This window comes from Cygnus olor, chromosome 10 (genome assembly GCF_009769625.2).
Source record: "Cygnus olor isolate bCygOlo1 chromosome 10, bCygOlo1.pri.v2, whole genome shotgun sequence".
NCBI lineage: Eukaryota > Metazoa > Chordata > Aves > Anseriformes > Anatidae > Cygnus > Cygnus olor.
In genome coordinates this window covers 21970147-21985171 of record NC_049178.1, presented here as the reverse complement: position 1 = coordinate 21985171, position 15025 = coordinate 21970147, and the positions used below count along the sequence as shown (strand labels likewise).

Here is a 15025-nt window from a genome sequence, read left to right as displayed (position 1 = left end):
GGCGGGGGCGGGGCGGGGCGGGGCGGGGCGGGGCGCTGTGCCACGTCGGAGCTGCGCGGCCGCCGGGCGGGCCGCCCGCTGCGCCTCCGCTCCCTGCCGCCGCCATGGTAGCACCGGGCCGGGGGCCGGGTGGGGTGGGGAGGGCCGGGCCCCTCGGAAGGGAAGGGAAGGGAAGGGAAGGGAAGGGAAGGGCGGGAGGGCGGCGGGCGGCGGGGCGAGCGGCAGCTCCGGGGCCGGGCCAGGTCGGGCCGGGCCGCGCTGAGCCGGGCCGCGGCCTCTGCGGGCTGCCGGGGGCGGCCGAGTCCCGGGCCCCGCGCGGAGCCGAGCCCCGAGCACCGGGCCCCGAGCCGCCGTTGAGGGCAGCCCGGGCGCCGCCCAGCCCCGGCCCGCGGCTGAGCGTCCGCCTTCCCCCCGCAGGTCTCCGTGATCAACACCGTGGACACCTCTCACGAGGACATGATCGTAAGTGCGCGGGGCTCGCTGGGTTTAGCCGCCGGGAAGCGCGGCCCGGCGCCGCTGAGGGCGCTGAGTCAGGTCCTGGCGGGGCGCGGAACGGCCTCTGCGCGTCCCGTAGCGCTGCCTTACTGCGCGTGGGCAGGAGAGCGGAGCTACCGGGGGAAGGAGAAATGCTTCGGCGCTTAAAATCCTCGTGCCCGTGTTGTTTCCATGAAACTAAATGCAGGCGTGTACCAGACGGAGCACAGCTTCAGGAGGTGGAACTGATTTCTCTGTGCCCAGACGCACCTGGGAGCGGATGCACGCGTGTGCTTGGGAGGAAAGATTTCAAAGCGATTTGTAAATGCAAGGACTGCTCTTAAAAAGTGAAGTTTCAAACCTAAATAAAAGAGTTCAGCGTTTTTACACCGACGTTACGTAATTAGAAACAGAGATACATTACTTGGTGAAGGTGTTACGCCCAGAGGCACCGCGTCCCTGTCCTCTCCTGGAGTGCTGTGTGTCACCGCTGCATCCCCTGGGCTCTGACCGCACGACGTCTGTAGTGAGAACAGCGACTGGGGAAAAAAGGACTTGTGCGTTTTATGTAGATTGTTTAAAAACTATCCTTCTCAACCCGTCATGCTGAGACTTGGCGATCTTTTCACAATTCTTAGAGCTACTTTTAAAATGTAATAATACTTGTTAAGAAAGCAGGAGTTAGGTGTGCTGACAGCACCTCTCTCGTTGCCTTACAGCACGATGCTCAGATGGATTACTATGGCACTCGGTTGGCGACCTGCTCTTCAGACAGATCCGTAAAAATCTTTGATGTTCGGAATGGAGGGCAAATCCTCATTGCGGACCTAAGAGGGTAAAGTGTCTTAAAAAGAAGTGGAAGCAGAAGTCTTTAGCAGTTTGTCATTTTCCCTTCCGGTAGCATAGGATGCACGGTAAATTCCTCCGGGGTAGTTCTTCCTGTGGCTGGTTGTTGCTAAATAACTGTTCGGAGCTGTGAGAGGGGACAGAGCCAGTTAAAAGTACAACCGGCTTTCTAATTCATTGCCAACTTCAGACTTATAATTTTCTAGAAGTAAGCTCACCATCTTAATTGCTAACATAAGGATAAATGGTTGGAATTGTTTTCCATGGTAGTGGCTTTGTTTGCAGTCTTATGTGCTATTTTTCGTCTTGGCGTTACTTGTGTTCTTTGTGTCATTGTCTTAGTTACGTGCAGAGCACCAGTTTACGATACGATGGCTGTGAAACAGCCACAACTGGAATGGGTTTCTCTCAGCTTTTTCCAGATAATGCTGTTTCTTGCAGGCATGAAGGTCCAGTGTGGCAAGTTGCCTGGGCTCATCCTATGTATGGAAATATCTTGGCTTCCTGTTCCTATGACAGGAAGGTTATTATCTGGAAGGAAGAAAATGGCACTTGGGAAAAGACATACGAGTACACGGGGCACGACTCGTCAGGTACGTGGTGTCTGGAGCTGGGACGTGAAACTGGGATTACGAGGGGGGGGGGTTCAGGCTGGAATAAATCCATCGTTGTTAAGGAAGAAAGCCTCTTTCAGACAGACTGGTAAATTAATGGGGAGGCAGTAAGTCTACTCAGCGTGGGGGAAACAGTCACGTAATGGCATACTGCAGGATAAGCTGTCTTGATTCATACAGCGTTTGCATAGGAGTTGTTTTGCAAATAAATTAGTTTCAAATAAACAAGACAGGGTACTGAATTGTTGAGGCAGTACTGTATGCGCTATGGAAAGGAAGGAAGAAGCTGAGTTTTAGTATGCTCTGTTTTGTTTTCCAAGAGAGACTGTCTTGTTGAAATGATCAGTCTTCCTACAGGCAAACTTAAGAAGTCTCCACATTTCTTAGAATTCCAAAGCCCAGCAACACTGACGCTGGCCACCTGAGAAGGGAAAGAGAGACGTGTCTTGCTGTTCAGTATTATCCTCAAAGGCATTGACTAGAACACTTTTGATCCATGCTTCTGAGGCTAGGCCTGGATTAAAAATGAGAAAAGGGCTTTTTCTTTGATACACGCCTTTGTTTTGTTACAAAACTAGACTTCCAATACTATGCTAGGCTGTCAGCTTTCGCTCTAGAGTCAGTGATACTCTTGCAGAGGATAGGCAGAGTTTTTTAACTCATTAAAAGTGCCGCATTGGTGGTCTCCTTCTAAAATGGGGCCAAAAATAGAGGCAGTTTTCCATTATTCACTAATACTAGTCGGTGATTTGGTTAGTTAATCTTAGTTAGTCACTGTGTAACAACCCAGTCTGTCTCACCCCTCAGTGAACTCCGTCTGCTGGGCGCCACACGACTATGGATTGATACTGGCCTGCGGGAGCTCTGACGGAGCCATTTCGTTGTTGAGCTACACAGGTGACGGGCAATGGGAAGTCAAAAAGATCAGCAACGCACATACTGTAAGTCTGCATCTTTGGAGCAGTACAGAGTTCTTGGAGCTACAGATAATGTGTAGACTGGATAAATACTGAAATACAACGAAATAATGTGAAACGTTTTCCAAAATCAAAAATAACTTGTTTTAAATAAATCCAGCGTAGGAAGGTATGCTTTGTAGTAAGTAAAATAAAGTAGAAAAGACCCATGAAAGCCATTAAACAGCACTGCTAATATGCCTTTATTAAACATTAGTGCTGTTCTGAAAATGGCTTTGATACTAAGAACGTGTCCTGCAATCTGGCTGTGAATAAACCGAAGCTGGAAAAACTGCAGGACTTGTGTTTTCCCCGAGTAGTGGGGATTTTTGCTTAAGCGAACCTTGATAAGCATCTAAGCCATTAATGACGGTGGCTTGCAATCACAGGAAGTTGGGCTGTGGACCCACAGATTCCTTCTGCTGCATTCCTAAATCTTAGCAACTGCGTGTGTCTTGCATCTTTCCATTTTTTAATCTGTCTCCACTGTTTACGTATCTAAGATGATATTTGCCCATAAAACAGTTACTTAGCTACCTAAGGCTTTCTGAATAAATGCCCTGTTGAGACTAGACTGTATCTGGAATTCTTACTCATCCAGTGTCCATCCAGCATTGCACAAGAATCCTAGTTTCCTAAACAGGGCTTATTTCTCCTCTTCCCACCCCAAAATAGACGGTATGCTAGGTGTCTTCTGCCCCCTCAGCAGCTTTCTGTTTATTTAAAGCAAGCAACTTTTAGTAATGACATTTTTTTCCCTTAACTAGATTGGATGTAATGCAGTTAGCTGGGCTCCTGCTGTTGTACCAGGCAGCCTTATAGAACAACCATCTGGTCAAAAACCAAACTACATCAAAAGATTTGCATCTGGTGGCTGTGACAACCTTGTGAAGATCTGGAAGTAAGTGCTCGGTTGCCAGTCTTCAGAACCTTTAAAATGTGTTCTTCTTTATAGTCTCTGAACATCCCTGCTGGCACCTCTGTGCTTTCATTTTAAATTATTCTTTTTAGAGAAGTACTTCAAAAATAGAAGCAACTTGGTGACTTCCAAATAGTTACAGCAATTCATGTCAGACCTGCTTAATATTATCTTGAAAAGTGGCTTTTTAATCATCGTTGGTTACATTTGTTATTTGGACAATAGCAGATCTCTGCACAGTAACTGGAAGGGATTTTGTGTAAGCCATAGAGCTTTTTGGAGAAGAGTAGGAAACGCTCGTGCTTTGTATTGTTTGGATGAACCAGGAGTCTGAAAGCGACAAAAACTCTCTTCTGGAACAAGAGCCGGAAGGTATGACTGTCTGCTGCTGCCGCCACCCTTCTAACTGTATAAATGTATTTTCAGAGAAGAAGATGGTCAGTGGAAAGAAGAGCAGAAGCTGGAGGCTCACAGTGACTGGGTTCGAGACGTAGCCTGGGCTCCATCCATAGGTTTGCCAACAAGTACCATTGCTAGCTGTTCACAGGTGAGGCTTCCATTGGAGTGACAGGGGCAGGCTCTCATTGCCGCCTTTCCCATTTACAAGAGAAAAGGGGAAGGAAGTAAAGGAATAGTAAAGGTAGAACTGTTGTAACAGGTCCTCTTGGTAATCCTCTTCTGTATCCGGGCCTGTGCTTGAAAGCCTTTGAGTCCCGTTCCCATCAAACTCAGAGGCCCAACGGAAGTATTTCTGGACAAAGGTTTGTGTGGGTGTGGCGCTGTGCCAAGTACTACCTTTTGGTTTGAAAAGCGTGAGCAGAAGGGGCTCACTATAAGGAAGGGCTTCAAACTAAAGTTGTATTTTAATGTCTCTAGACCAAGTTCACTGCACTTCTAGCGAAAAATACTGTGTTCTAGTAAGGTGCATTCTTAATCATTGTCAGCTCTGATGTCCTCGCGCTTCATATTGACTCTAGTGTTTTTGCTGCTAATAGGAATTCTGGAACTGCTTGATTTTATAGCAAGAGGGCGACTCAGTAAGCTGCTAACTTGCTGTCAGGAGATTGGAAAGGAAAATACCAGCAGATATATATGTATTTTGAGAGTATTCCTCTGGTGTTTGCGAGTCGTCTCTTGTGTGCAGTGTTCCTCATCAGAGCTGTACTTACACCTTGCCTTTGTAGTAAGAACAAAGCCCCTTCGCTGTGTTGAGCAAAAATCGATGTAAACACACCTAGAGCTCCTGTCAGAGCTGTGACTTGCAAGTACAGTCGTAGTCGGAAATGCAAACAAGCTTGGTTTTTCTGTTAAAACTAGCGGTCCAACCAACTCAGCGTTGTTGCTTTTATAGGATGGCAGAGTGTTTATCTGGACGTGTGATGATGCCTCTGGAAATTCATGGTCACCAAAACTGCTGCACAAGTTCAATGATGTTGTCTGGCATGTGAGTTGGTCCATTACTGCAAATATTCTTGCAGTGTCTGGAGGAGACAATAAAGTGAGTACTGCTGCCTCAGCTTTTACTCTTGCATGTCATATTTTCAGAAGAGCTGGGATGAGATAGGGTATTCTCACTTCTGTTGTTTGAATCAAGACTGTTAAAGATTCTGCTTTGCTGCAAGAGTGTTGTTTTGGTTTTTGTTTTTTTCTTTTGAACTACCAAAAGGGGAGGAAAAACCCTAACCCCTGGCAAACTGCTCGCAGCGCATTCTTAGTCCTTAATGGAGACTGGAAATGCAGACTTAATTTCATTTTGTAGGATACTACCACCAGATTTTACTCTCTTCCTCTTCCTCCTTCTCCCTCTTCCCCTTTATCAGTGGATAGTTTAGTATACAGCAATAAATAGTTGATAATTTAGACAACCCTGCAATGCCTGACTTCTGTTGTTGTAGCCCATCACCAAACTAGTGATGTGATCATTACAAGGAAACGAGAAACCGAGAATGCGTTAAGGCTGAAATTTCTTCCTGCTCTGTTTTCGAGGTCACGCTATGGAAAGAATCAGTAGATGGACTGTGGGCATGCATCAGCGATGTCAACAAGGGCCAAGGAGGAGTGTCTGCCGTTACAGAGGGGCAGCAGAATGAGCAGTGATGCAGGAGTGAGCAGTCCAGCAGCAAGAAGTGATCACTAATACCTGATTTGCAATGTTTCTTGACTCAGATGAGAACTGGTTTTATCTAAACTGGACATGAACATGGGAAATAATTATCCAATTTTATGAGCACTCTATAACCAGTGCTGGGAGGCTACAATGTGTTGATAATCAGCCTTAATTGACATTCCCTTAAATTAAAGGTGAATATCAGAGCAAAGTACTGTGCCTTGTGCTACTCCTTGGTGCTGTAAAAGTAGTACCCTGCCTTCTGGTTTAGGGATTGGATTTAATTGGATATGCTGGGGTCAGACTTCAAGCACTTGAGTAAGAACAGAAGGAGGCAGGCTGTCGCGGTGCTCATGCCTGAACTCTTCTGTGCAAGGGGACGAGTGTTCTGGCCATTCAAGTGAGGGGGAGGGCTGGTGGAGTCACCAACAGGAGATGACGGCCTGGCAGTAGTGAAATGGTGCTTAGATCCTCCTGAAAATAACATGCTTTACGTGGGTACATGAAAGTCTCCATGTTTTCCTGAAGATGAAAAGGAGTAGTGGAATGCATATGTATTTTGCTTTACGGTAATCTCAAACTTGGTTATTTAACCAACATCAACAAATCAAAATACAATTTGGAGATTTTTTTTTTAGCCACACTTCTGCACTGTACCTCAGATTTTTGTTTAGATACCAACTGAATAAAGTCTTATTGCTTAAAGCCTGGTTTGCTGTAATTGGAAATCTTTCACGGGAGCCTTATCAGGTTTGTCTACAGCTTACCTTCAAACATGCAACAGTGTGGTGGTCTCTCATCTGTGGTACTAGCTTTGTAACAGCTGGGAAGTTAGTAGTCCACTGGACTCTAACAGTACATTCTGTAAGAAGGAAAAAAATGAAAACATGTTTGAATATAGCTGTGAAGGCAAGTGATACCTCCTCCTGGAATAGGTCTTACTGAGCGCAAAACCTTATTCTCTTGCCTGAATTGCAGTGGCACAGTTAAGTAACAGTTAAGTGTGTAAGGCTCGCTCAAACCAGTTTTCAGTATGTTATCAGCTAAAAGCTGAAGCACTCTTCACGCCCCACAAAAGGGAAAGCACTTAACTAAAAGGTCACATTTTTCCTTTATGCTTCGTACCTGTTCTCCAAAGTAGTGGTTCCAATGCATGCTCTTCATTTTCATTTAGTCAAGGATGATGTACCCCTTTTCTAGAAAAACCTTATTTCTGAAGCTATCTATAATAACCAAATAATATCCTAGTTTCTCCAACAAAAACACAGAAATGAATTACCTTCCTATATACCAACAGCAGTATGCAATATTTCTGTTCTTGTTTAAACGCGTTGTAGCTTCACACAAAAACAAATAATCTAAAAGTTTAACATTGCATTCAAACAGCTTGGTTTGAAGTTACGCAGTAAAACAGTATGTTCTTTCGTCTTCCATTTCTATTAAGATCTTAACTGCTAAACTGAAAAGGCTGACTTACATTCTCAGTATCTTACCCATTCTCTATTTTTTGGCATGCAATACCTGATCATCTAGAAAAGCTTTACATTGGCTTTAACTGCTGTGAAGATGAAACGGTTTTGAAATCAACCACATTACCTCCAATTAAAAAAAAATCAAAACCTGATTCTTAGTCAACTTTTATTATACTTCGTTCTAATGAAAAAGGGGCACTAACCTGGTAAGCACACAAAAACAAATGTTTTCATATGGAGGCATTAGGTTCCATGATTCACCGCATTAAAGTTCACCTTAAATTTTATGAGTTTCAATGCTAATGCTGCTTAGGAAGGCCCAGTTCTGCCTTTTATCCCTTCATGATTAAAATGCAATCTATTAAAATGTTTTTTAGTAATGATCAAAGTATCGGGAAAAGAAAAAGACAAAAAGTACATACTCAACATAGGTTTCATACCGAGGAAGTTAAACGTAGCTACTCAGTCTGATTAATGCCAACACGCTCTCTCCTGCGCCAGTGTCTCCTCGCAGTGCATCACAGCTCTGCTAAGAAGTCCATCACCTCCTTTTGTTGGCAGCTCTCTTACCATCACCAGCTTCCTTGGTTTTATCAAGTCAGCTGATGTCATGGACATGTTTCAGAAGTGATTTTCTTTTAATACTTGGCCCATTCCATAAACCTAAATTGCAAGATGACTGCACAGTGTTTGAAATTACCAGCTTGGAGGCAGTGACATGACACGTGGGAAGAGGGAACTTCTTAAATCATGTTTACAGAAGAAAATAAATGGAAAAAATAGAACTGCATCCTCAGATAAAACTAGTTGTCCAAACCTGCAGGTCTGCTAAAGAGACTGTCTGCTTCGGCCAGAGCACAGGTACAATGGTTGCTCCAGGTAGTGACACTCCCCGTTAAATTTCCTCCAACAGCCAATCTGTTTCAGTTGAAGTCCTCCTTGTCTTCTCATCTTCATGCATTCCCTAAGCCTTCTTCGGCCCTGCTACTGGAAGTCTGTGGTCAGCAGTGTAAAATAAATCCCACCAATTAGCCACATCATTCAAGTCTAGCTAGAATACAAGCAACCGAAGGTGCAAATTTATCATCCGTTACCATATATTCCTTCTTTATTCCTACTGTTCCTCAGGCTTAAACAAAAATCCCAATTCCTTAGCCATCACTACTAATCTTCACTGAAGTTTTTAAAACGTAATATTTTATTTTTAAAGTAATGGAAGCAATGTTTCCTAGGTATCATTTTCAGTTCCAGTCTTTCAGCAAAAGACGACAAAATTCGATAAAACAGAACCCAGTTACACCATATCAGACAACAATAAAAAGGCTTTGGGGCTTTTCCTTTTTGAAAAATATACATTACGGCTATTAATTTTTAAAAAGAACAATGTTAACGCCATGGGAAGAAAAAAAAAAAAAAAAACACCTCTCACTCCACTCCCTACGCGGTTTCATTATAAATAAAAACAAACGCAGCAACAGATGTATGCAGTTTCCACCTTTCTGTTGATTTTGTTATCTTACAAGCTGGCCAAGTTTCCAAGGAATTTAAGTACATATCAGACTGCATTTCCAGAAATATCATGGCACAGAACAAACATTCCTCTCTATATAAAATGCTTCAGAAAGCAGCAGTTTGGTGAAGCTACAAAACTAACCAAGTGACGTTTCGGAGGATCTCTGACTTCTGCTGGTTTTCCCGTGTAATTCCTCTCTGCTAACCCATCTGCGCCAGTTATTACAACTTAGTTACAGAAGAAAACACTGTAAGTAGTAATCTCTTTTTGTCCTTTTGCATGAAACAAATGTGTTTTCTTTACACATTCATTTTTAGAAATAATTTCAAGTCATACAAGTCAGGAGAAATATTTTCACCGAATTGGGAATCAATTAAATACAGAGATTATAAAATGAGTTTAATTTTTCAATCTGTTTTCAGGTTTGACACACTGCCTAATGAAGAAAATCATGTTTCTCAGAGGTACTCTGCTGGGAATTCTCCTTTTCAGCATCCTCTGGACAGAAACTGCTTTGGCTGGCTCTAGTTTTTTAAGCCCTGAATTTAAAAAAATACAGGTAAAATTTTGAATAATACTTTTTCAAAATTGTCCTCGTCCATAATTCCTTAAAGCCAAGATTCTTTACAACATTCGGAGTAAGTTTTAGAAGATACAGTTTCCGGAGGAGGAAGGAGTTATTCCAGAGAACTGTTGTAACAAACCATTAGCATAGAATTCGTGCTTTGAGAATACACTAATCTCGCTCACTAAGAATTAATCATTTAAAAAAAGAACAACTGAAGACGAAGCAGCCATTTAAATAATTTGTTAAACCAAATCCCCGTTAAGGCGAATGCAGCAATAGTAGTGCTGTTATTATATACCTACACATCCACCTAACTTTAAAAGAAGCCTATGATGCCTTTACCTAATTTGCAGTATCTGTGTTAATTATGAGTTCTAATTCCCCACTACAGAGTAGTTTGAATATGGAAAGTCTACATGGATGTTATTTTGCTTGTTTTCTAGCAACAAAATGATCCAACAAAAACAACGGCAAAAATACATCGTCGAGGCACAGAAAGCTTTTGGGATACCGATAAAACAGGGGCAGGAGATGACAACAACAGTATTGAACTCAAGGTTCGTATTTGTGCCCACATACAAGTTCAGGAGATGGGGTTGGGGTGGGAATACTCTTTCTGTCACAGGAGGTAGTACAAGTGAAAGCCACTATCAGATTTAATTTGAAAGACAAGTAGAAGACACGTGAAATCTGCTAGCACTGATGGTATGAAATAATTTACAATTATCTGCACTAAGACAGATCACAATCTGATGTTAAGGATTCACTTACATTTCAGAGCTAATATATAACAATACAAGTTTCTTGTCATTTTCGCTCTGGTTTACTGTGCAGTTTGCTCTGCAGCAGCTATATACTGTGTTTGTCAGATATTGATTACATGCCTCAGCACTATTAAATGAATAGATAACATTTTTATACCTCTTGCGTATCATCATGCACATGAATAAACTTAACCTGCAGTGTCCTAGTCCAAAAAATGTCCGTTAAACTCTGTCTTTTAATGTTTTTACAGTTTAACGTTCCCTTTGAAATTGGTGTCAAGGTAACAGAAGAGGAGTATCAAGAATATGGACAAACATTGGAGAAGATGCTACAGGACATTCTTGAAGAAAATGCTAAAGGTACTTTCAACTAAATCATAAAAGCAGCAGAGATTTAAATAGATATATCATATATAATATATATATCATCTAAGTTGTTATGTAAAGCAATCAGAGCAGCATTTTAGAAGTGATTGGGCAAAAGTTACCACTGAGAGAACCGCTAAAATATCTGATGTTCAGAAAATGCAGAAAATGCTAATTGAACTTTGAACAATCACATTAGAGTGCATTAGGAAGTAGGGGAAGGCTTTCTTTCCTTACACTACCCATCTCTCTCTTTTTTTTTTTTTTTCCCCAGTGCCATCAATTCCCAGCATTTCCATATTTTCTCATTTTCTTAGCTATGACCTTCACATTTTTCATGCCAAAACACGTCAGAAACAGTATCTTAGCATTAACTAAAATAGCTCTAGCTGTTTCACTGATAAAGTTCTAATGACTAACTCCCACCACAAGCTGATTTTTTTTTTTTTTTTTTTTTTTTTTTTACTTTTACAGCCTTTCTCTCTTTATTTGCACTCATCTATATTAGGCTGTCCTTTCCAAATCTTTTAAGGTTGATGTCAGTCTTCATATCTGTATTACACATTCCAACTACAAATCATTTCAGGCTTCTTCTTTCACCTTGCTTTCCCAAGATTCTGCCCCAAGCTCTTCTCTTTGTTCTTCTCTAAAGTCCTTTTGAAGGGCTACTTCTATGGCCTCTACACAGATAAGATAGTTCTATGCATACCTGCCCCTGTAGAATGTAACTGTGTGAAAGCCACCTATCTTCTGTCTTCTTTTGAGCGCTTGTGGCACTTCTGGACAGATTATCAAAACAGGATTTTCAGAAGAATACTACAATTTTCAAAATAATCTATCTTTTGCCTTTTTAGAAACTCCAGTGAAAAACTGAGGCAAGCTGAAGGACAACCACAGCACTTGATGAGCTGATTTAAGTTTTACTTTAAAATGAAATTATTACTGATTTCACAGCTTTTAAGAAGAAGGAAGTACATGAACCTGAGTAGTTTGCCCCGACAAAGAGACATCATACAGATGAACTTTTAAGTAAAAATACAAGATCTACAACCGAAAATAGTACAGGACAATGTTAATCACAGGCAGACGTGTAGCCTTATTTTCTCTTTTCCTTAGTAACTACTGTGATTATTCTAAAGGACATGCTTGAAAGCTATATGAAACTCTTCTAGAACTGATGGAAACAACTTCTTACGCTTCTGTACACATCTATAATAGAAAATAAAGCTAATGCTGAAACTGCAATTACTTGTTATTTTTAAGAGTATCTCAAATTAGACAGTTCATGTAATAAACTGTGCAAACCAGATGCACATGGAATCACCTTCCATTTGCCAAATTGCCAAATTGTCAATGGAGGTGTTAACATGGATATTATCAAGGAAACTATCCAATATCTCTTCCAGTTAAAAATAAATAAATTAATAATTTCCAGTTAACTTACTTGGATTCCAAACTATATCCATACTAATGCTAAATATCAGAGGGAAACAAGGTAATTTTTGTGCTACAAGTGCATACACCAGTATGCTCCACTGTAGCACATATTCTGTTCTGTACCTAAGCATTTGCATGCTTCCAAAAAGCCTAAATGAATGCCCATATGGAGATTGATGAATCCGTGAAGATTTTTTGGACTTCATACCTGAAGACATTCTACAAAGTACTCTTGAACAAGCTAATGTGATAAGGGTAAACACAACTGCAAAGGACAGTTCTTAGACGTGTTTTGTTTTCCTGAGACAGAATTAATTGCCCAGATGAAGTGATCCCTCTCCTGCCCTCTTGTGTTACATACTCTTGATCCCTCTTGTGTTACATACTCCACCCGAAGGCAAACAAGAATTGTCCAGCTTGTTGAGCAGAACATTCTAAGGTTGCCAAACAACAACAAAACAAACAAACAAACAAACTCTTTGTACCTAAATGTGTGCAATATTTTCTATTTTGCAAATACAACATCAACCTCAAGAGGGTAGCATAGCCTAGTAATGCGGTGCTTTCTTACGGACAAAATAGGTATGACATGCTCATCTGCCTAGAAAGCAAAGAGGAAGCATCAGATTCTACAACTATTCTGTTCAAACGGATTTTTTTTACAGTCTCTCTTCCTTTGGAGGCAGAAGACTAAGTAAGCAAAGCAGTGAATCCCACAGAGAGATCCGGAAAGTGCTCAGGAATGGTTCCACATCGCTGCAGATGGCAGTAAAGCAACGGCTAAAGGTAAGAACAAAGCATTGGATGGGGATCGTTACAACCTGATTTGGAGAACAGAGAAAAGGACTTCTTAGTGAGAGTTCGAAGATGGCACATTTCTCTTCTGAGTTAACTACTTCTGAACTCTCTAGCCAACTGTGAAGAATAATGGAAATTGAACTAGCAGGTTAAAAGCTTAAAAGCTAAGGGAAATTTTCTTAAACAAAATCACCTGTGACCTGTTTCCACATGAAATTAAGCTAATAATCACTGGAACCATTTTTTTGGTTTGTTTTTAATGCAAAATGTGCACTTTGAATACTATCAGTTTCAAAACACTGTCACTGTCAGATTCCCTACAGTTTTGCTCTCATCACACACAACCTCAGAGTAAAAGACATGAGAATTTGTCTATTTATATGGTAATATTAGCTGATCGTTAGACATCACGGGATATTCAATGAGATTCAGACGTTATCGTTATTATACAAACAAAACTAGGGTAAATAGTTAAAGAGCATATGATTTATTTTGACCAACAAAATACACAAACTTGATGTACATTATGATTTCAGGGCCTCACTTCAGATAAAAATTTGCCTTTTCAAAAGCCTGATGGTCTACAGGAAGCAGACAAATACAGTAAGCAAAGCAAAAGAAAAGAAAGTGATTCTGTTGCAACAAAGGATTTTTACGCCAGCTTCCTATGTAAAGAGAAGTCCTTTCTCAATCCATTATGTTCTTCACTGCAGTTTGTTGCAAGAACAGTGAGTGAAGATTTGAAAGACTTCTATGGAGAGGTATTACTTCATAACTAAAATCGGGGTGATGGGAACAGCACCAAAAGTCACAGATGACGTTAGATTGCCCTCCCAAGAGTCATTAACCAGAGAAAAAGGAAATGATGAGTAAAACCTGAAAGATGAATTTCCACTTGCATTTATCATAGAATCATTCGGGTTGGAAAAGCCCTCTAAAATCATCAGGTCCAACCTTTAACCTAGTTCTGAAGTCTGCCACTAAAGCATGTCACTAAGCTCTACATTTGCACATTTTTTGAAGACCTCCAGGGACGGTGACTCAGCCACTTCCCTGGGCAGCCTCTTCCAACACCTTGCAACCGTTTCAGTGAAGAAATTTCCCCTAATATCCAACCTAAACTTCCCCTGGTTCAACTTGAGGCCATTTCCCTTCATCTTATCACTTGGTGCTTGGGAAAAGAGCCCAATCCCCACCTCGCTACAACCTCCTTTAAGGCAATTGTAAAGTACAACAAGGTCTGCCCTGAGCCTCCTCTTCTTCAGGCTGAACAACCCCAGCTCCCTCAGCCGCTCCTCACGACTTGTGGCCCAGGCCCCCACCAGCTCTGCAGACCCCCTGAGCCTTTCCAGGCTTGTTTTCGGTGACTGCACTCAAGGCTGGAAATATTGCTGTCGACGTGAGCTTTGCAGGCCTGACTGATGATGAGCAGTGACACCACGTAACGTTATTGTGTGTGTGTTTTTATAAGACTATGACTAAAGCTTTGTGCTTTCAGACACAGGTAGTTATTAAGTGATAAGGTTTAGGAAAAGCTTCAGTTAAGACTAAGTTTGGCGTTGGCAAGGATCGCTGCCGACAGGAGGGTGCCAGAGCCACCTGCCAGACCCGAGCACGCCTCTTCCTTCGGGTGTAACCACTCCCGGCGGACGCGAGCAGGGCGTTGCCCGATTCCGCTTCCATTCCTGCGGGCACCGGGCTCCCCTCAGGCGGCCCGGAGGAGGACCGCCAGCCCCGCTCCGCGCCCCGCAGGCCGCCCCCGCAGCAGCGCCGGGCACCCGCCGGCCGCCGCCCCTCAGGAGACAGCCCGGGGGCGGGACCTGCGGCGGGGCCCCGGCGCCGATTGGCTGGCCCGCGGTGGCTCCTGGCACCGATTGGCCGGGCCGGGCCGGGCGGGAAGCGCCCTGGGGCCGTCACCAACCGCTTAGACACGAGGCAGCAATCGCGTACTAATTAGCGCCAGGCACGCGACTCATCAATTAAGCGCGAGCTCATGATTAAGTGCGAACAAAGATGTTGAAGCGCTTCCCCATGAACACACCTTACTTCAGGAGGCTGGACTAGCACATTTGTCTGTGCTATAAATCACAAAAAAAAGCAGCATGTAGAGATGGGGCTTTTTTTTTTTTTTAATTCTCCAAAATATTATTGGGAGTATAAACTTGCCAAGTTGAGGCTAAAACATACATCA

General features: G+C 42.6%; 2 protein-coding genes and 1 long non-coding RNA gene across 3 annotated transcripts; 2 read left to right on the top strand and 1 right to left on the bottom strand.

The window, feature by feature from the left end:
• The first annotated feature begins 5 nt into the window (after window positions 1–5).
• SEC13 (SEC13 homolog, nuclear pore and COPII coat complex component) lies at window positions 6–6616 on the top strand. The gene is made up of 9 exons (XM_040568324.1): window positions 6–107; window positions 418–462; window positions 1194–1309; window positions 1762–1913; window positions 2742–2875; window positions 3658–3791; window positions 4236–4356; window positions 5161–5307; window positions 5796–6616. Exons 1-9 carry the CDS (start codon window positions 105–107, stop codon window positions 5904–5906), a joined length of 963 nt encoding a protein of 320 aa, XP_040424258.1. The 5' UTR covers window positions 6–104; the 3' UTR covers window positions 5907–6616.
• Window positions 6617–8795: 2179 nt separating this feature from the next.
• On the top strand, window positions 8796–11844 carry GHRL (ghrelin and obestatin prepropeptide). The gene is made up of 4 exons (XM_040568331.1): window positions 8796–9460; window positions 9913–10026; window positions 10485–10593; window positions 11454–11844. Exons 1-4 carry the CDS (start codon window positions 9341–9343, stop codon window positions 11471–11473), a joined length of 363 nt encoding a protein of 120 aa, XP_040424265.1. The 5' UTR covers window positions 8796–9340; the 3' UTR covers window positions 11474–11844.
• LOC121075280 lies at window positions 11518–12943 on the bottom strand. The gene is made up of 2 exons (XR_005822845.1): window positions 12858–12943; window positions 11518–11808 (listed from the first exon to the last, which is right to left on the bottom strand). It is a non-coding gene; the product is annotated as an uncharacterized LOC121075280 (long non-coding RNA).
• Between the last annotated feature and the right edge of the window lie 2082 nt (window positions 12944–15025).